General features: G+C 36.8%; 1 protein-coding gene across 5 annotated transcripts in view; it reads left to right on the forward strand.

Moving 5' to 3' along the window:
* Nucleotides 1-20,706, forward strand: part of YEATS2 (YEATS domain containing 2) — a 110,737-nt gene that overhangs the window by 59,129 nt on the left and 30,902 nt on the right. For 3 of the 5 annotated variants that reach the window (XM_081235047.1, XM_081235049.1, XM_081235051.1), the window contains exons 8-15: nucleotides 961-1,072; nucleotides 5,247-5,291; nucleotides 7,548-7,728; nucleotides 8,703-8,945; nucleotides 10,414-10,572; nucleotides 12,086-12,189; nucleotides 13,515-13,622; nucleotides 14,097-14,279. In XM_081235047.1, coding sequence (XP_081091173.1) covers nucleotides 961-1,072; nucleotides 5,247-5,291; nucleotides 7,548-7,728; nucleotides 8,703-8,945; nucleotides 10,414-10,572; nucleotides 12,086-12,189; nucleotides 13,515-13,622; nucleotides 14,097-14,279 — 1,135 coding nt within the window. The remainder of the gene's footprint in view (nucleotides 1-960; nucleotides 1,073-5,246; nucleotides 5,292-7,547; nucleotides 7,729-8,702; nucleotides 8,946-10,413; nucleotides 10,573-12,085; nucleotides 12,190-13,514; nucleotides 13,623-14,096; nucleotides 14,280-20,706) is intronic. The other 2 variants (XM_081235048.1, XM_081235050.1) reach the window with 1 other exon arrangement.

Consider the following 20,706-nt stretch of genomic DNA (forward strand, 5'->3'; position numbering starts at 1 on the left):
AGTCACAGCACCTTCTCCATATACTGCACAAATCTTTTTTTGTATTTCAGTTGCATTTTTATCTTTCTTGAAATAATAAAGCATAATATGCCAAAAATGTTGCTTTTTTCTTCCATCTTCAATATTAAAATGGCTACACAAAAATTCACGAATTTTGATAAGTTCTTTTTTAAATGCACACTGATAGGACAGTTGTCACAATACAATCTAACAAAATTGTTTCAAGACAAGTTAAAGACAACTAAGCGCTACTAGAGCCACCTTACTGAAAAAAATGAACGTACCTTTTGGCCCACCCAGTACAAAGTAGAGTATATTGAATCCTCACGTACCCAACACCAATTATCAACAGCATGCCAGTCTTTTTCTCATCAATCTTCCTTTTTATTCCCTTCACAAATTACATTTTGACTGTTGAAAATTCTCTAGTCCAATTAGCATTCACACACATTCCTCTCTATTCACTAAAATTTTATAAAGTCATGTAATTTGTTAAGTCTTCGCAGTAGATAGTTTCAAATAAATTGCCACTTTCAGATTGAGCATTCATGATTTATTTTGTTTTTGCCAGAGTGGAGGAATAAATGATTGTCTTGGGGTAAGGAACATACCTCACAGCCTGTGTCTATCAAGTAGCAATCGAGGATTCTGGCTTTAATACTGCGACATCCATCAAATCACCTTAGTTCCCTGTCTGTGAAAATAATGACACTGGATTGTATGGTATAAGTGTCTTAGCTCTAAGTATTCAGTAGTTGAATGTTTAATGTAGGTTTGAGTTGAATTTTTTATGATTTAGCATTTTAGCAAAATTCAGCATATTTATTTAGCATCAAGTGAGGAAATCTAAATAATTATTAGAAACATGTGAAGTTCTAACTTAGCCATTATGGGAAAACTATTCTTTCTAGAATGAGAGAGTGAACATGGACTAATATATTAATATCTGCTTTTCCCTAGAGAGCCTCCTTTTCACTTGACCAGAAGAGGCTGGGGTGAGTTTCCTGTCAGAGTTCAAGTTCACTTTAAGGACAGCCAGAACAAGCGGATAGATATCATACATAATCTGAAGGTATTGTAACAAAACATTGCTCCCCAGAAATGAAGTATCTTTTTTCACCTCCACTTGAAGTGGTGGGTTAGGCCTCTGAGAGAAGTGGCCATGGATAGTGGGGGCAGGATAAATCTTTTTGAGTGTGTTTTGCTTACTGCTACATTTGCCTTCTGAGGGCTGGGGGAGGGGTCACTTTACAGCAGAATGTATATTCTTCTTTTTTTTTTTTTTTTTTTTTTTGTGTGTGTGTGGTACGCGGGCCTCTCACTGTTGTGGCCTCTCCCGTTGCGGAGCACAGGCTCTGGACGCGCAGGCTCAGCGGCCGTGGCTCACAGGCCCAGCCGCTCCGCAGCACGTGGGATCTTCCCAGACCGAGGCACGAACCTGTGTCCCCTGCATCGGCAGGCGGACTCTCAACCACTGCGCCACCAGGGAAGCCCAGAATGTGTATTCTTTAAAAAGATGAACTGGTCAGATAATCAGAAGACTTGAATATCTGATCAGAGCTCACTGGTACTGTGCTACCTGGGGCTACAAGTAAATGATATCTTTTTCTTTTTAATCTGTATTTTACTCTTTACATTTTAATTTTCTGTAAAAAGAGGCACAAATAATAAGCCTTGTCTATCTCTTAAGGATAAAGCTAGAAGTGAACATATTTTGGGAAATATTAAGTACTGTGGAAGGTTGTAATACTTCTGAAATCCCTAACTGCTATATCCACATGGTTTATTATGTAACCATTACAAATTTTATTTTAAGAAGTGTTTTTTATACATGGGAAAAACTACCATTATAGTAAGTGAAAAGCATAGAGTATAAAACGAGTATAAAACTATGTATATAGTATGAGGTCAACCGAGATTTTAAATAGGTGAAAAAAACACAAAAGAAATACCCTAAAAAGTTGGAGTAATTGAAGTAACGACATTGTGGGCAGTTTCTCCTGCCCCTTTTTTCTGTGTGTGCATGTGTGCGTTTTTCTTTTCCAGTTTTATATAATAAACATTTAACTTTCATAGTTGGAAGACAGACCATTTTTTTAAAGTGCCCCACATCCCTCTCTGTCATAACCTCGTGTACATTTTCTCTCCGTAAAATATAATCCTAATATTGAACTTCTCCCAAAGCGCCCTTACTTTGTGATTTACCACATTATTCCCATTAATTGCCCCCAAGTGAATCTGAGTACATTTTCAGAATTCCTGTTTTGTTCCCTTTGTTCCACAAATGTACCTTTTTCAACTTTAAGGCCGCCTGAGATTTGTCCTCCATTGTTGGTAAACAGCACTACTTAACTTCATGTTTAAGTTATTTTCTAGAGATTACTGTAAAACAAGATTGCCTTATAACCTCAGAGAAGAACTGAAACCAAATAAAGAACATATAGCCACTTTGTTCAGAGGGGCAGGATATGTTCCCACTTACTTAGAGGAAGGTCTGAAATAGTTTTGCTTTCCTCTTAGCTTATTTTAAGCACTGTACATACCATCTTATATTGCACTGGGCCCAACCCTAATCCCTAAAATAAAGGGAATTGTTTACATAGTTTTTATACATATTTTATTGTCCTTATCACTTAGAGTTCCTGGTGAATGATTGAGACAGTTTTTAAAGTATTTCTTACCAGATTTTCCTTAATTTTACTATATATTACGTGTTGATTGGCCTTGAGAACTTAAGCACCTCTGTTGTGACCACTGATCTTTATTTATTCTGGAGTATCATTTTTCCTGCAATTTCTTGTTAACTCTCAGAACCATCTTTGATTCTTCCCTCTGTGTTCTAAATATTTGTTCACTTGCAGACTCTTTCTTCATAATGTTTCTTTTAGACTACCCTTCGCCCTTTCCACTCTTACTAGGCTATTCTTTTTTTTTTTTTTTTTTTTTTTGCTGTATGCAGGCCTCTCACTGTTGTGGCCTCTCCCGTTGCGGAGCACAGGCTCCGGACGCTCAGGCCCAACGGCCATGGCTCACGGGCCCAGCCGCTCCGCGGCATGTGGGATCTTCCCGGACCGGGGCACGAACCCGTGTCCCCTGCATCGGCAGGCGGACTCCCAACCACTGCGCCACCAGGGAAGCCCTAGGCTATTCTTATACTCTGTCTCCTGATTAGCTTCTTTAATGCCAATCTATCTTCTTTCCCCTCAGTCCATTCTGTACACCGCCATCAGATTAGTCTTCTTAAAACAGGAGAACCATTATGTTGTTCCTCTCTGAGAAGCTTTGATTGAATTCCTGTTATTCAGGTTCAGACTCCCCTGCCTACTATTCCAGGCTCTTCACATTTTGACTTGACATACTTTACCCTAAATTATCTCATACTAATCCCCTGCATGAACATCCTACTCCAGCCAGGTCAGTCTGTTCATGTCCCAGAAATGCCTTAGGCCATCTCTTAAGTCTTTAATGCTCTTCCCTCCTCAAATGCCTGTGTTGTATTCTTTCCATTCTTCACGTTCCTATGTAGCTTTTCCTGGCTATTAAAGTCCATAGCAATCCCTCTGTATTCTGAAATTCTGTAGTACATAGCAATCTATATTTCATACTGTAATAATTACATTATATACTAAATACTCTAAGTGTTAAGAGTTCAATAAAATTTAAAGTTTCTGGGATGAAATTCACATATCTGCATCCCCGACAGGTAGTCATCTAACCTCTCCTCAACCATCACTGGAGCACAGTCATTCCCAAAACAATCCATTTATCCATTTAGTAAATAAACTTTTAGAAGCTTCTTTCATAAATTTACCTAAAACTGCCACCCGTTTCTCCCCCGCCACCCCCTTCTAACCTTGATCTCATTTATCCTAGTTTGATTTCTAGAATAGTACAGAATGGGACTTTGTTTTGTTTTGTAAGAACTCTAAAAATGTTTAATGATAGCGTTTGTGTCTCTCCTTAAAGCATTTCTTCCTCAGCCAAAACCTGTTCTTGTAACATTTCTTGTATGCTGTGCTTTCTTTCCAGTTTCTCTTGTCATTTTGATAATAGTTCTGTTTTATCAGTGTCTCTCTCAAACTGTGGTCCCAAGAATAAAACATAGGCCAGTGCAGATTACAGAGACTATAATATCTGTGCTCTGGAGAATATGCAAAATGGATATAGCCTTAAAATTGCCCGTATCTTTTTAACAGTCAACCTGTTGGCGAAGGTTTAAATGTTAAAACTCCAGATCTCTTCCATGGGGCTACTATAAATCTACCCTCTATTGCCTTTCTATTATGAACACTAGGTCTCATGACTGATTTGTCTTCTCTGTGTTGCCTGCTAAGGAACTCAGCCAGACTGAAATCTACTTCTTGCAAGCTTTTAGAATTTTCTATTTACTAACCTATCCCTGGCTTCATTTTTTCCTCCATCTCTCCTTTCCTTTTCTTTCCTTTCTACCCAACTTAACCATTTTTACCTATTGATCTTACTGTATAAGATTTATATGGTAAGCTGCCACAAATCCTTTTTTTTAATCTTAATTTTAAATATAAATTAAAGTATAAGAATAAGAACCTGGGCTTCCCTGGCGGCGCAGTGGTTGAGAGTCCGCCTGCCGATGCAGGGGATGCGGGTTCGTGCCCCGGTCCGGGAAGATCCCACATGCCGTGGAGTGGCTGGGCCTGTGAGCTATGGCCGCTGAGCCTGCGCGTCCAGAGCCTGTGCTCCACAACGGGGGGGGGGGGCCCAACAGTGAGAGGCCCGCGTACAGCAAAAAAAAAAAAAAAAAAAGAATAAGAACCTAACCTCTTTGTATGTAATTGTAAACTTTTTAATTTATGTTATTAACATTCCCTCAATTTATACTCCTTTCTCTCCTCTAAAATAAATCATCCATGAAGCTAATATACTGGTAGTTATTAGTATTGCCTATATTGCCTAAATTTTCATTCATTTTTTGCACAAGTGCTTAGTAAATATACCCTACATATATAATTGTGTCATCACACTGCAAGTATATTTTTATAGCCTGTTTTTATAATAACTACCTGTATGTCTGAAGTTGTTTTTATTTATTTTACTCAGTTTTTCTCTCAGAAAGTTGAGGGTTTTTATTGACATGATGAATTTAAATGTTATGAAAAAGTAGATCCTATGATATGAAGACTTGCAGTGAAAGGGGTTTTAGATAAGGCTGTATCCTAAGCTTTATAAGTAAGCATAGTGAAACTTAATACTCTTCTGTCTTTCAATAGCTGGACAGAACTTATACTGGCTTGCAGACTCTTGGAGCAGAGACGGTAGGTTTTTTGCCTACAGTATTATTTGGGAACAAGTAGAATGAAAATTGATCTTCGTTTTTAATTAGGAAAAAAAATGAACGCTTAATTTTAAAAAATTTTTCTCTCCCCCCTTATTTACTTACTTATTTTTAAATTGTGATAAAATACACATAAAATTTACCATTTTAATCATTTTAAAGTGTTAGGTGGTATTAAATAAATTCACATTTTCATGCAGTTGTCACTACCATTCATCTCCAGAGAACTCTTTATCTTGGAAAACTGAAACTACCCATTTATAATACCTCACTCTCTTCCCACAACCGCTAAACCACTCTTCTATTTTCTGTCTCTATGAATTTGACTACTCTAGGTAACACATAAGTGGAATCATACAGCGTTCTTTTTTGTGTGTGACTGCCATATTTCACTTAGCATAATGTTCTCAAGATTCATCCACGTTGTAGCATGAATAAAAATTTCCTTCCTTTTTAAAGGCTGAGTAATATTCTGTTGTATGTATACATCTCATTTTGTTCAACCACTTACTTATCTGTCAATGAGCACTTGCGTTGCTTCCATCTTTTGGCTATTGTGAATAATGCTGCTAAGAATATGGGTCTCTCTGTTCGTGTCCCTCTGTTCAGTACTTTTGGGTGTATACCCAGAAGTGGAATTGCTGGATCATACAGTAATTCTATTTTTAATTTTTTGAGAAACCACCACACTGTTTACTATAGCAGCTGCATCATTTTACATTCCCACCAACAGTGTATAAGGGTTTCGATTTCTCCACATCTTTGCCAGTGCTTGTTGTTTTCTGTTTTTTTGATACTATCCAGGGAGTGTGAGGTGGTATTTCTTTGTGGTTTTGGTATGCACTTCTGTAATAATTATTGATGTTGAGCATTTTTTCATGTGTTTATCAGTCATTTATTTATATATCTTTTTTGGAGAATGTGAATGCAAATCCTTTGTCCATTTTTGAATTGGGTTGTTTGTTTTTTTGTAGCTGATTTTTAGGAGGTGTCTCTATATTCTTGAGATTAATCTCTTATCAGATATATGATTTGCAGATATTTTCTCCCATTCTGTGGGTTGCCTTTTCACTCTGTTATTGTGTCCTTTGATGCACAGAAGTTTTAAATGTTGATGTAGTCTAATTTATCTGTTTTTTCTTCTATCTGTACGTTTTATATCATATCCAAGAAATCATTGCCAAATTCAGTGTTATGACACTTTGCCCCTATATTTTCTTCTAAGTTTTATTGTTTTAGGTGTTATGTTTAGGTCTTTGATCCATTTTGAGTTAATTTTTGTATATGGTGTAAAGTAAACTTCCACCTTCATTCTAATGCATGTGGATCTCCAGTTTTCCCAGCACTATTTGTTGAAAAGACTGTCCTTTTCCCAGTCTGTGGTCTTGACACCCTTGTCAAAAATAATTTGACCATGTATGTGAGAGTGTATTCTATTCTGATGGTCTATTTGTCTCTCTTTATGCCAGTACCACACTGTTTTGATTACTATTGTTTTGTAATAATAAATTTTGAAATCAGGAAGTATGAGACCTTCAACTTTGTTTTCCCACCCCATCCTCCCCCTCCTTTTTTGGTATTCATGATATATCAGCAGTAGCCATTATGATTAGAATTAGCTAAGTTAAACCTTACTCTCTTGAGGGAAATGTGCTGTGTTATGCCAGAAGATATTTATTGAGCACATACTATATGCTAAGCACTGGTTCAGGTACTGAGGATACAAAAATGAACAAATGAGAGTAGCGACTACTCTCAAGGAGTTTAATTCTTGGTTGTATTGAGAGTGGGGAGAAGGTATATGGTAAACATAAAAGCAAATAAGATAATTTCACTTACAAATAAGTGCTATAAAGAAGCGAGTAGCTGGAGGACAAGTTGGGTGCTTTAGCTAGGTTGGTTAGGGAAGGCCTCTCTGAGAAGGTGACATTTGATTGAGACCTAATGGTGAGAAAGAGGCAGTCATGCTGAGATTGGGGGAAAGAGTGTTCTAAGGTGCAGAAACACTAAATGGAAGGTCCCCAATTTTATGATTGGTTTCATTGAGTCATCTATTAAGCCAGATTAGATTACATTCTGGGATAAATCCTTTAGTTATTGAGATTGAAATTGCCTTTGAACTATGAATAGAAATCATTTGCAACGTCTGTTAGAGCACCATGTTTTGAGACAGGTTTGGGGCTTTCTGTGACATTGATGATGGATTCATGAGCCCAGTTGTTGCCCGATCGTGTAGGTAGTGGATGTTGAGCTCCATCGGCATTCTCTTGGAGAAGACTCCGTTTATCCTCAGTCCTCTGAGTCAGACATCTCAGATGCCCCACCATCCTTGCCTTTGACCATTCCAGCCCCTGTGAAAGCATCCTCACCAGTAAAGCAGTCACATGAGCCAGTACCTGATACCTCTGTGGAGAAAGGTAGTATATATTTTTCCTTGTATGGAAATGCATTTTTACCTTGTATAGAACAGTCATTATGGCGTGTTCCTTTCCATCACTTGATGTTGAACTGCTGTCTTCAGTACCTTATGAGTGTATGGAAAATAAATTTTGCATAAGTAGGCATGCTGCTCTTCTACACAGACCTATTATGAAAATAGCCAAGCCCTTACTCTTCTCAGAAAAAAATTTTTAATGCAGTTTTATCAATATTTTATAGAACACAAAACTCACTGAAAAGCATTGCATTTTTATTCTTTGATGAATATAATGGTTTCCTCTAATGTTACAGGAAGACTTTCTTGTTTGGTCCCTAATTGTGTGAACAAGAAGTTCAAATATTAGTATCTAATCTTATTTAAAATACGGTATAAGACTTATCATCAACAAATGTATTTTGACTATGGCATCTTATTTAGTAAATATATAAGTATAAAATTAAGTATTTAAGTGTTCACTTATATAACATATACAAATATGATATAAAATTGATTCTAAATGGTGTTAGTTTGCTCTGTAAGTCTACGTTAATGTGATGTTAATATTTTAGTTCTTTTATAAAAATCTCAACTTTATTTTTCTTAAGTTTCAGTTGCATCTTTTTTATGGGCATTTAATAAAACAGGACATCATTAGATTAAGCTAATGCTTTCTTTTGAGTTTTTCTTCTCTGAACAGTTTGTCAATTCATATATAAAGAATGGGAGAACATAATGAACTTGTAAATTTTATTATATAGTGTTAGCTTATATGTTTTCTAATTTTTTGAAAGAAGCACTTTAATGAAACATGATTCTAGGCATGATATTTACATTTCACCAGAAAATACATAAAGCAGTGTTAAATACCAGTCAACTGTATTTATTTTACTACTGGTAAATGGCTTAAATGGTTCTTGAAATGGTGAGGGATTTCAAAGTGGTTGATGACTTATTTGCCTGTTTCATTTCAAGAAGGATTCCCAGCCAACACTGAAGCTGAGAGACACACTACATTTTATTCTTTGCCATCTTCATTGGAACGAACACCCACCAAAATGACAACATCCCAGAAAGTTACCTTTTGTTCTCATGGCAATTCAGCTTTTCAGCCAATAGCATCAAGTTGCAAAATTGTGCCACAAAGTCAGGTTCCTAATCCGGAGTCACCTGGAAAATCCTTCCAGCCTATCACCATGAGCTGCAAGATTGTCTCAGGTATACATGGTATATATGAATTTGGTGTGTGTAAAAATTGTTAGAATGACAAAACAAAGTACTATGGCTTTTTTTTTTTTTTTTTTAGTTTTTCTAAGCAGGGTTTTTGTTTAGTTAACAAGCAAGCTCATCACTGTCGATTAGCAAAGCAAAAGTGTTACAAAACAAAAACAAAAGTCATTCATATGGAAACAGTTTTTGAATGAGGAAAGAAATAAAATTCAAAGCAGTCCAATTTTCATCTAGAATCAGCACAGGTAAATTGTTTGCTAGGATGTCTGGTGGAAACTAAGGTAGGAATTAAGTTTGGGAATTATATATGGAAACCAGAGTGACTAGTAATAGAAAAAATTTAGATGCCTTTTGGTTTGTAGTTAAGCTTCAAGGCTTGGTTTGGGATTGAGATATCTTTTATACTCTATAACCACACTAGAAATTTACTCATTCCTGTGATCAGTAGGTCGTTCTGAGGTTTCATGTTCACTGAGGTTGAATTGTCTGTTGCCTCGCAACAGTTTATGTTAGGTAAACTTCTAGTAGAAATATGCTTTATAGTTTTGGCTGTGCCACCTCAGAAAAGACATGAAAGTGAGTCAATAGAAATACCTAGGCAGGGGGAGACTTCTATATAATTCTTAAATGAAGGGGGTGGGGGGAGTCTTCAGTGCTAAAAATAGCTAAGCAGAAATATGATCCAAGTCCTTGAAATTGATGAAAGGTAAAGAATGTATAATTTTACCTACCAGTTAGAAGCGTTTTGGAGCTTGCTGCTTCAGAGGTGGAATAGGCTGAACATATAAATTGCTTTGAAGGTTAGAGAAATTCATGGATAACAGATTTGATCAATAACCGTTGAGGATGTTTAATGATGTATCTGTCGGTAACTTCTGAGAGCTATGGGAACACGAATCTCTGGATTGTGGCTGTGACATGGTATTGAGAGAGACTTTTGTTTCGGTGGATGAATTTCATATTTTCCTATTGGAAATTCATTGCAAATCAAGACTTGGTTCCTAAGTCTAGCTGTTCACTTGCCTCCCTAACTTCAGTTTCTTCAAGTGTAACCAGTATTATAACAACCTGCCCAAGTTGTTGTTACCTGGGGATACAGCAGTTCCACACTTATGTAAAGCACTGTTTTGAACTTTAATGTGCCTGCTGGGGTATCCTGTTAAAATACTGATTTATTGATATATTCGGTAGATCAGGGGTAGGACCTCAGTATCTGTTTCTAACAGGCTGCCTGCTACATGGATAAGGATGTAGAGAGTAAAATGCACTAACCCCTGGCCTCAGCTGCTGCTGCTGCTCTCAGTACCTGAAACTTACAGTCCCATTCTCTTTTCCCAACTTGTCACCTTTGTACTGGTGGCCCTGCCCCTCTTCCATTTTCTTTAGCATCCTCTTAGATGGGCTGAATATATCTATTTTGTTTAGTTTATTTTGTTTCTCTTTTTTATTAATAAAGGTTCCCCTATATCAACCCCAAGTCCATCGCCATTGCCTCGAACCCCAACTTCCACTCCAGTCCATGTGAAGCAAGGCACTGCCAGTTCTGTTATTAATAATCCTTATGTTATCGTGGACAAGCCAGGGCAGGTTATTGGAGCCACCACTCCTACTGCAGGTGTGTGTTTGAATGGAACAATATTCGTGCAATCCCCAAGATTTGATCTTTTTTAAAGGTGGAATCCTAATGTGACTTAGTAGCCATATAATGGGAGAATCTTCAACCATGAACAAGAGGAAGGAATACATAAGAGTGTGTCTATATATATATATATTCTTTTTTGTTTTCCAGTGCTGTTTCTCTGAGGGAAGATTTACTTCTTGTAAAAGTTATATTTTTAGGAATTTACTTAAGTTTTTTTTAAATTTCTTAAGATTCATAGTGAACCATAATTAATTTTCTAAAAAAGAAAAAAAAGAGTGGATTTTATTCTCATTTAGAAGACATTCTTTTTAGGCAATGTGATTAACTTTTCCAAATTAAGCTTTAGAGCAAGAATAGCTTTGTGAGCCATACATATTTTTCCCCAGTGAAATAAAAAAGTGATCTTTACTTTTCAGTGAATAAGATAAAACTTGCATGTGGGAGGGAAACTGAACCCTGTAGGTATTTAAAACAAAAAACTAAAAACAAAAAAAAACTCTAATAGGAAGAATAATAAGTCTTTGGATTCCCCGTGTTTATCATCATAACCTCATATAAATACAGAGAGCTTTTCAGGTTTCTTTGAGGTACTTTCACTAATATTTTATTTATTCCCTTCAATTAAACTGTTTAAACACATGCACTTCTGTGTAAACTTTCCTGTAGCTTTCACTTCTAATAGAAATATCGAAAAGAGAAATAAGAGAAATGACTATAAAGTAATGAGACTGATTTTTTTCTAACATGTTTGATTTTAACACAGATTAATGTGTGTTGGGCCTTTCCAACTATTTTTTTAGAAAGTTATGTTCTTTAACAATGATTATAATTGTGGGACTCCTTTAAAAAATGCTACTTTCAGAGATTCCCTTTTGAGTACACCTAAGGATGCCAACCAAGTAGGTGTCTTTTGAGGATGTTTAGATTTAGGAATCAGCCAAAGTCTCTGCAGGCAAGTTTGGTAAATGGAGGAGATGACCAAGTACCATTTTTAGTCTTGACATACTGTTGACTGTAGATAATGTGACTTATTTTGATCAGACCCTAAAGGCAGTTGTACTGATGGAGTATAAAGTGTTTAATGTCAGCATTTTGGAGTAGGTATAACCTTCTAGTGAAACTACTTTGAAGGAACTAGCATTCAGTTGAATGCATACATTTTGTCACATTGTGGAATAGCCAACACCATTATGTTACAGTATCTCTTTCTATATAAGTGCAGAGTATATAATGTCTACTTACTTATTCTTCTATACTTCCTTACTGGCTTCTTGTCCCTTTTTAGGTTGATGAAGCGGTCAGCTTCACAGGATGAATCCTTAAGTGTTTTTTTCTATAATAATATCATGGTTGTGAGTTTTCAGCCCTTCAAAATGAACAATAAATAGTGGGGAGAAGACGAGGGTGGTGGAAAATGGCTTTAAAATTCCATTTTGTAAATTTTACTTTGTTTATACTTTATTTTTAAATCAACCTTGCTTATCAGGAAGTCCTACCAGCAAGCTCTCTACTGCCTCTCAGGCCTCCCAAGGAACAGGTTCCCCGATTCCTAAAATTCATGGAAGTAGTTTTGTAACATCTGCTGTCAAGGTAACTCTTATTGCACTTTGCTAGTTTCTAAACGTGGTACATTCAAGTTGAGCCAGAATTTGCAAGTGATAATGCAGATTTCATAAAGTAGAATCTTCAAGCTAAGAAGTATCATAAAGATCAAATACTTCAGACTCCCCTACCTTACCTATGATTTTTTTTTGACCGCTTTGTTATACATTTTTCTTTACAAAGTAATAATTCGTATCTTTCCACAGTGTATTTTCCCCTTCCCCCACCTTCTTCAGGGTAAGAAGTCCTTTGAAATTTAGAATTCCAAATATGATCTGACTTGTTCAGATCATAGTGCTAGATATCTGCTCACTGTTCCGCAGAGACAGTCACTGCTGTTGACTTAGTTATTCAGCTTATTTGTTATTGTCTTGGCTACCTTAAGGTTTGAATGAGCCTCTCATTCAAAGATCATCTCTTACATGACTGGTGCTAACACAGCATTTCTTATATCTAAGCACTTAATGGTGATGATATTGAATAGTTTCCTGATCCAAGGCGAGGTTTTTCTCTAATTCAGTGTAATCTATGAGCACTGTGTTCTATGAATGCCTGAATTGTAAGAATTCCTTGAAGGTCTTAATTTTCTACCAGTGAATTTTTGCATGTTTGTTGATGATATTTTCATTACATAATTAAGCAGTGTTCTTAACTTTGTTTCTTGCCCCCAACACTTATTTATGGAAAATTGCCTCTGAGACTTGCCTTTTGTATTTGAGAATTAGAGACAAATGACAGTAATTTTGAATTTTGACCTTTGCTGTCTTTGTATTTGCTAATTGTTCAAGTTCTTTTTGTTGTATTGTTTTTAAAATTTTTAGTGAAAAATTTCCCCCTGCGTCCTGGGTATTTATTCCAGAGTAAGGATAACAGATCAAGTTGCAAGTACTGTTACAAGGGTGTGGTATACTGAAACACTGTCACTGCCTGTTACATTCATTTGTTTATTTAGTGCCTAGACCTTAGGGATAGAAAAGAAATAGAATACAGTAGCTATCCTTTAGTAGCATCTGGCAGGGGACTGGACATGAAACCAATGAGTCAACCAAATATTAGAGTTAGTATGATAGGAGTCTTTCCAGTTTACAGTGGGCACAGATGAGTAGGTTCTTGTCAATTTATAGGCTTACTTTGAATTGTCTTTTCAAGCAATATTAAAATGCAGGTGTAGGGACTTGGAAGCCCCCAAAGAGTTTTGGACTTTTTGTTTGTTTTTGTTGCTAGGGTATGTCAGAGGTTTGTATTAAATATGTGACTAGAGTGAAATCACTCACTTTATCCTAATTGTACAATACGTATTTTTACAAACACAGCAGGAGGACTCTTTGTTCGCATCTATGCCACCTCTTTGCCCAATTGGGAGTCACCCTAAAGTTCAAAGCCCCAAACCTATAACTGGAGGACTTGGAGCTTTCACAAAAGTAAGTAGTCATGAGAGGATTATCCCACGAGTGGATGATAAGCTCTTGTTCCGGAATCTTTTTGTGGCATGTTGGAGTTGATTGATGCTACTACCCCACAACATGGAATGTTCTAGTATGCCTCATCTCTAAGACTAGATCCTACTTCTGAGACATGCTTCCATTTATTTAGTGGTGTTCACAGGGCAGCCCTTGGAGTCTAGCAAGATGGGAACTTTCTGGTGCCGTTTTGCCACCAGTGTCTAAAACAAATGATGAGGTTGGTTTGCAGATACGCTGGATCAAGTCCACATTCCTACTTTGGTCCCTTTAATAGCTATTATGAGCTATACTTAAGCAGTATTTTTAACCCTTCTAGTGGAGTCATTGTTTACATACAGGGCTTCATTAATTCCTGCAGACAGAAAAAATTCAAATATTAGTAGCATTTTTCATGGGCTGCTTATTCATTGTCATTATCATGTTTGTTGCAAGGTAATCATCAAACAGGAACCTGGTGAAGCCTCTCACGTACCAACAACAGGAGCTGCCAGCCAGTCACCACTCCCTCAGTATGTGACTGTGAAAGGGGGTCACATGATAGCTGTGTCCCCTCAAAAACAAGTCCTAACTGCTGGAGAAGGGACTGCTCAGTCACCAAAGATTCAGCCCTCTAAGGTTTGTGTTGGGTAAGGATGGGGAAGTCAACGTGTCAGTGAACATTGTTTGCCTAAGTAATGGACAAGTGCTGAAAAGGGTGATGGTGTTGATGGTCCCGGGAAAACCTGTGGATGAAAGCCCTGTAGGAAAAGCAGATAAGTTGGTGTTTAACCCACCTGTTCCTTTCATAGTAATTAACAAGAGCAGGGACATGGTTTATAGAGGGCCCAGGGACAGTTCAAGCGGTGAAGGGATGCCGTGTTATCTCTCTGGCAGTGAAGATGATTGATGTCATGGACACAACTTTACACTTGATTCAAGTCTAACTGACAGGATCGAGGTCCACTGTTTTACCTGTTTATTTCTGATAGGAGACTGCTATAGTTTGCACCTCTGATGTCTTGACTGTGTGATCTGTTAAATGATTCTTGGCTCTTTAGAGGTTTATTTTCTTTATAATTTGGAGGTTTGGGGAATTTACATATTGGGAGAACTCTAAAACAGAGATACATGTTTCCCTGCATCCGTTGTACTTAGGAGTGCCAAAGTATATCATACTCTTATTTGTATATTATCTGTAATCCTCAAACAACCTTGCAAGGTGGATATTTTCACTGCTATTTTACAAATGAGGAAATTGTGGCTCTGAGAGGTTAAGCAACATCCTTGAGAGCATGCAGCTAATAAGTGACAGAGAATTTGAACCCAGGTCTAGTTGACTCCAAAATTCCCCATTCCAGAACTATTAAAATTTGTGAGCCATTGTCTGTAACCTAAGCATGCTTTTAGAACATCCAGAGTTAAATTATCTTACTTTTAGGGCAGATATATCCTAAAGCTATTAAGAGTACTATGTGAAGTGCTTGCTTTTCAACTTTAAAATAGGTTTTAGATATTTTGGTTAGTCTAGATGGCTGCGTATAGATCGAGTTAAAAATTCATAGTCTTACAGGTGGTTCTAAAATCTGTAAGAGTTCATTAACCACTTTCCCAAACTTATCTGCTCATAAGACTCAACTGATGATTAAAAATATATAGATACTAAGGCCCCCATCTCAGAACTTCTTGGTGACCCTGGGAATCTGGATTTTTAACAAACTCTCCTACTGACTGATATGATTAGGCAAGTTTAGGAACCATGGAACTACAGCATCAAATTTGACTTTGGGGCTTCCATAGCCAGAATCACTAAAACAGGCAATCCCCAACTACTTCCTGATGCTCCCTCCCTCTGTTGTTTTGGCTTCAGGGATAAGCATTTTGTTCAAGTCCTTTCGTGAATCGGTTATTGTCATCTGGTCTTCGTACTCAGACACATCCTGTATGTTGTTTAAAATCTATTTTGCTTCACCTAGAAATACATGGTATTACTGATTTAGGCTTTTGAATCATGATAGCATTGCTATTTATGTGTAGAAGCACTGAAAAGTGTCTGCTTTTTGCCACTTTTGCAAATCTACTCACCCAGTAATACTGAACAACTGTATTGGCTTTCTTGTCACATTGCCACCTACCTAATGGCAAGGTAGGACCAAGAGAAAATGGATGGGTTTGTGCTACAATGCCTTAAGTGTAAAGGTACCTGATAAGAAAAGCCACAGAAGAGTGTGAAAAAACTACAGAGAAGCAGAACATGAAACAAGACATCTATCCGAGAAATTTAGTACATGCTTTAGACTTGAGATAAAGAGCTGTCTGCAAGTACAGGGTGTCCCTGGTTATTGCTGAGGTGCAGTCAGAGAAAGTATGCCAGAAAACAGAAGGGTGAACAGAATGGTACTGTTTCACTTCCCACACAACTTTGGCACAATAGAAACACAGCTTATCTTTTTCATAAAAGTAGAGAGCGGTGCTGCTTTTGACATGAAAAGAGACAGTTGAGGAATTGGTGGTTCATATGGGAAGGAAGCAGTGTGGTGTAGTTAAAAGAGCACGAGCTTGTTACACATCTCAGATCTCAGCCACTCATTACTTGTGTGAGCTGGGCACATTTATCTCTCTCAGCCTTGTTGTTTCATCTAGTAAAAAGAAATAATACCCTTTGCCTTTCAGTGCTGTAGGAGAATTAGAGATCATTGTATATAGAGGACCTAGCACAGAGCAGGTGCTAAATAAATGATAGCCGCTAAAGTTATGTGAGGATGAGTCCTATGTATATATGTGTGAGTACCATGTAATAGTTACTGTCATTGAGAACTAAATCGTAAGTGGCTGTATTTTTCAGCATCTACAGAGAAAAATCACATGTACAGAATCCTCACCTTCAGGTTGCTAAAGTAGATTCTGACTTGCAAAGGTCTGTACAGGGCACAGGGAGGGCAGGAACAGACACACCAAATCAAAGCATGAATCAAAATTAAGTATTTATAACAGTACAGAACAAAGGTGAAACTAGAAGGAAATTCGGAATGCGGAGAGCAGTGCTGTGGGAGGGGAAGAGGAGGACAGTTGGTAGGTGATTTCAGGTTCTAGGCCAAAATGTTGTATTAAAAAAAAAAACTAATTTGGGGTTACAGTGTCCTACTTAAGAGACTTCCTTGTGGTGTCATAGACAGCTGTGCATAGGGTTTTCCCCAATAGAATGCCAGACTTCCTCATTCTCCTCAGTGTTTTAGACTAAAGGGGGGTTGTTGATCTTGTGAGCAGTTTGCTCTTGGTGGACGAGCTCTGCTCGTAAAAACTGCCCTCCTGTGGCCAGCATGGTTATGTTTTATTTGGCTCTTGGAGGGATTAGGTGTGTCATATCCTGGACATTTTGAAGCAGTTGAGTGTGAGGATAGAGGTTGGTACAAGGAGGGAAAAGCAAGTCAGATGCATGGGATTGGAGGAAAGAAATTAAAATAGGTACAGGTGTGTATTATTTTCCTTTTTTTAAATTGAAGTATAGTTTGTGTATAATATTATATGTTACCAGTGTACTGTATAGTGATTCACAATTTTTAAAGGTTAAATTCCATTCCTACTTATAAAATATTGACTGTATTCCCTGTGTTGTACAGTATACCCTTGTAGCTTATTTTATACCTAATAGTTTGTACCTCTTAATCCCCTACCCCTATATTGCCCCTCCTCCCTTTCCGTTCCCCACTGATAACCACTAGTTTGTTCTCTATATCTGTGACTCTGCTGCTTTTTTTGTTATATTCACTAGTTTGTTGTATTTTTTTTTAGATTCCACATATAAGTGATATCACATGTATATATTATTTTCCTTTAAGATCTTTGCTTTCTTTGTTAATTTAGGAACATGAAAATAGATTATGTGTAATTTAGCTTATGCAAAGGATTATTAAGTGTGATATATTTAGGAAATGTAAAGACAGACATCTTAGAAAAAAGTTCAACTACTATAACAAATTCCCAAACCAGGAGCTTAAATAAGTTTACTTCTCTCACACATGAAAGACTGGTAGGCGGCCCTGGTGTGTTGGTTCCACAATCATCAAGAATCTAGACTCCACCTCATTGCTCCGTCATTTTCAAAATTTGGTTTTCAGCTTGTGGGCTGTGATAGCCATGTCATCTCATGCCACCATGTTCACATTTCTGGCCAGCAGAAAAAGGGAAGGGAAGAGGGTTTGGGGAGAGCAGAACCAAAAATGTGTACTCATCACTTCTGTTCACATCCCTTTAGCCAGAAATGAGATGTCAGACTTAGGTGTGAAGGAGTTGGGAAATCTAGTCAGTGTTCTGTGTGGCCATGCCCCTAGCTGAAAATGGGGGGTTCTGTTACTATGAGAGAGAAGCAAAGAATACATATTGGGGTTCAGCTGGCAGTTTCTGCCATACCTTAAAAATAATTTTCTGGATTAAGAAACTTTTTTATTAATGCAGAGAAAAGTTCTTGATTAGTAAGAAGAGTTTGTGTATCTCCACATCTCTAGGGGGAATGAGTGTGCCCAGCTCTGTAGCTACAGTAACACTCCATGTTGCCTATATAATGAGGCTCATACAGTCAGAATGAAGAGATTTGGATAATCATCAGATGAACTTATTTCTCCCCCGCACCCATTGGTTCTTTGCTTGTTTTGTTTCTTCCTTTCTTTCCCTCCTTCCTTAAACTTACATAAAAGTGCAGAGACTATTGTAATGAATCCTACATGCCCGTTATTCCATTTCAGCAGTTGCCAGCATTTTGCTGATCTTCTCCTCCTAGAATATTTTAAAGCAGATACGAGATGTTATCTATATATTTTGATTTCTGTTTGATTAACTGGACCTTAAGATCAAAGTCCTCTGCCCTGGCCAAATGCTGAAGATAGTGACAGGTGTTTATCCTTTGGCTTTCTGTCCTGAGTCTCCACGTAGTCTCATAGATCACCATTCTTCAGTTCATAGTAACAAGTGTTGTGCTGACTGCAGCTGTCATTTACTGTGTACATCATGCTGGCTAGGCACTTTATAAACTTATTTTCATTTATGCCTCATGATCTTATGAGATATTTTAAAGATGAGATATCTAAAGCTAAAACTCAAAGAGGTTAAATAACTGTGCAGCTACTAACTGATGGAACAAAACTGGGAAGGCAGGTCTGACTGCGTATAGAAACCTATACTCTTTCCTCTGTGATACACTGGTTTATAACAATTGATTAGGGGACCATTTTCTTTACATCAGCCATATTATCCAAGCACATGACAAGTGTATTTTACTATATTCACATTCTTTGAAAAGGAACCATGTATGATTTAGTGATTATTTAACTTAAAAATCCCATTCATCAATTGTTATATGGTTTGTCATTTTGTTCTACCTTAAATAATGCTGTTATTTTTTAATTTGGGAAGATTCTAAAATTTCAGTAAATACAGAGAATAATATAATCAATATCCACATATCCTCCACTGTGAATTAACATGTTCATATTTAATTCAACATTTTTTTCTCCAAATAAAATATGACTGAGAAAGTTGCAGTCCACTTTGTTCTTCCCCAAAACAACAGTCATGAATTTGGATGTGTAGCTTGACAGCCCATACTTTTTATTACATAAGTAATAGCCATAAGTAACATGTAGTATTGTGAATTTTGCAGATTTACATAAAAGATATTTATACTCATATTTTTCTGCAACTCCCCTTTCACTCAATATTTGTACTTGCGAAGTCTGTTGATGTTGATATATATATAGTTCCAGTTCATTCATTGTAACTAACGAATGCTATTCCGTCGGTCTGTCTTATACCACAGTTTATCCATTCCTCTATCTATAGACATTAAGCATATTTCATTTGGTAGACATTAAGATTACTTACAATTTTTTGTAATTACAAATAATGCTACCTTGGACTTTCTGTGTATGTTCCCTTGAGCACATGTCTAAGATTTCTCTGGGATATATCCCTACCAGTAGAGGGTGAATTTTCAATTTTAGTAGATATCCTAGTACTTCTCTGGAGAGGCTGTACAAATTTACCTTTCTACCAGCAGTGAACAAAAGTTCCTGTTATCCCATATCCTCTAGCCAATTCTTGGTATTATCAGGCTTTAAAATTTTCCCCTCTAATCTGATGTTTGAAAAGTACTTTCTTCTTTATCTTTTTTGCCTTTAGAAGACAGATCTTTTCCCATTCTTAAAAAAGAATGTAAAAGTCTTTTTATCTAGTTTCTGGTGAGAAGTTCTTTTTATGAAATAAAGAATTAGGGAGTGTGAAACACTGCCCCAATTTTCCATTAATTAAGTTGTTTCTTCTAATTGAACATTGTACTATTGACCTTGTTTTAAAAGAGCTCTGAAGTATTCTTTTACTTGAAAAAATTTACGGTATTTTCAGAACTAGGTACTTCTAACTTTCATTCTTTGGGTGCTGGGATCTTTTTTTTTTTAATTGAATTAAATGTTTTTCTAGCTTACACTTTTTCTTTTTTAATGAAATGTCTACCTTTAAGGAAAGGAAAGATTAGAAGGTATAGAAAAAGATAACTTTTCTTAAAAATAAGTTGGAAGAGGTGTCACATGTTATACCATATAATAAATGACGTGAATTGTTAGATGTTCTAGTGATGAAGAAATATTGCTTCAGATGGGGAGAACACAGAAGGGGTTACTGAAGAGATGATATTTAAAAGTATGTAGTGGAGTTTATAGTTCATATATGAGAATGTTTATTGCAGTTTTTTCATAATGTGAAGTTTAAAATTACCTAAAAAGTCACACAGTAGTGAAATATTTACTTAGATTATGGTATATCTATTCTAATACATTATATTTTGGTCATCTCAAAATGTTTTTGAAAAATAACAGGGGAAATGGTTGTAACATGAGGTTAAATTTAAAAATGGTAAAACTACATATATCCTAATCTTCGTTTCAAAATGTACATTTAAAAGAATCAGAAGTAAATACTACATTAAAAATATTAAGAGGGCTTCCCTGGTGGCGCAGTGGTTGAGAGTCCACCTGCCGATGCAGGGGACACGGGTTCGTGCCCCGGTCCAGGAAGA

The sequence above is a fragment of the Mesoplodon bidens genome, assembly GCF_964165515.1.
Source record: "Mesoplodon bidens genome assembly, chromosome: 5".
In the NCBI taxonomy this organism is placed as follows: domain Eukaryota; kingdom Metazoa; phylum Chordata; class Mammalia; order Artiodactyla; family Ziphiidae; genus Mesoplodon; species Mesoplodon bidens.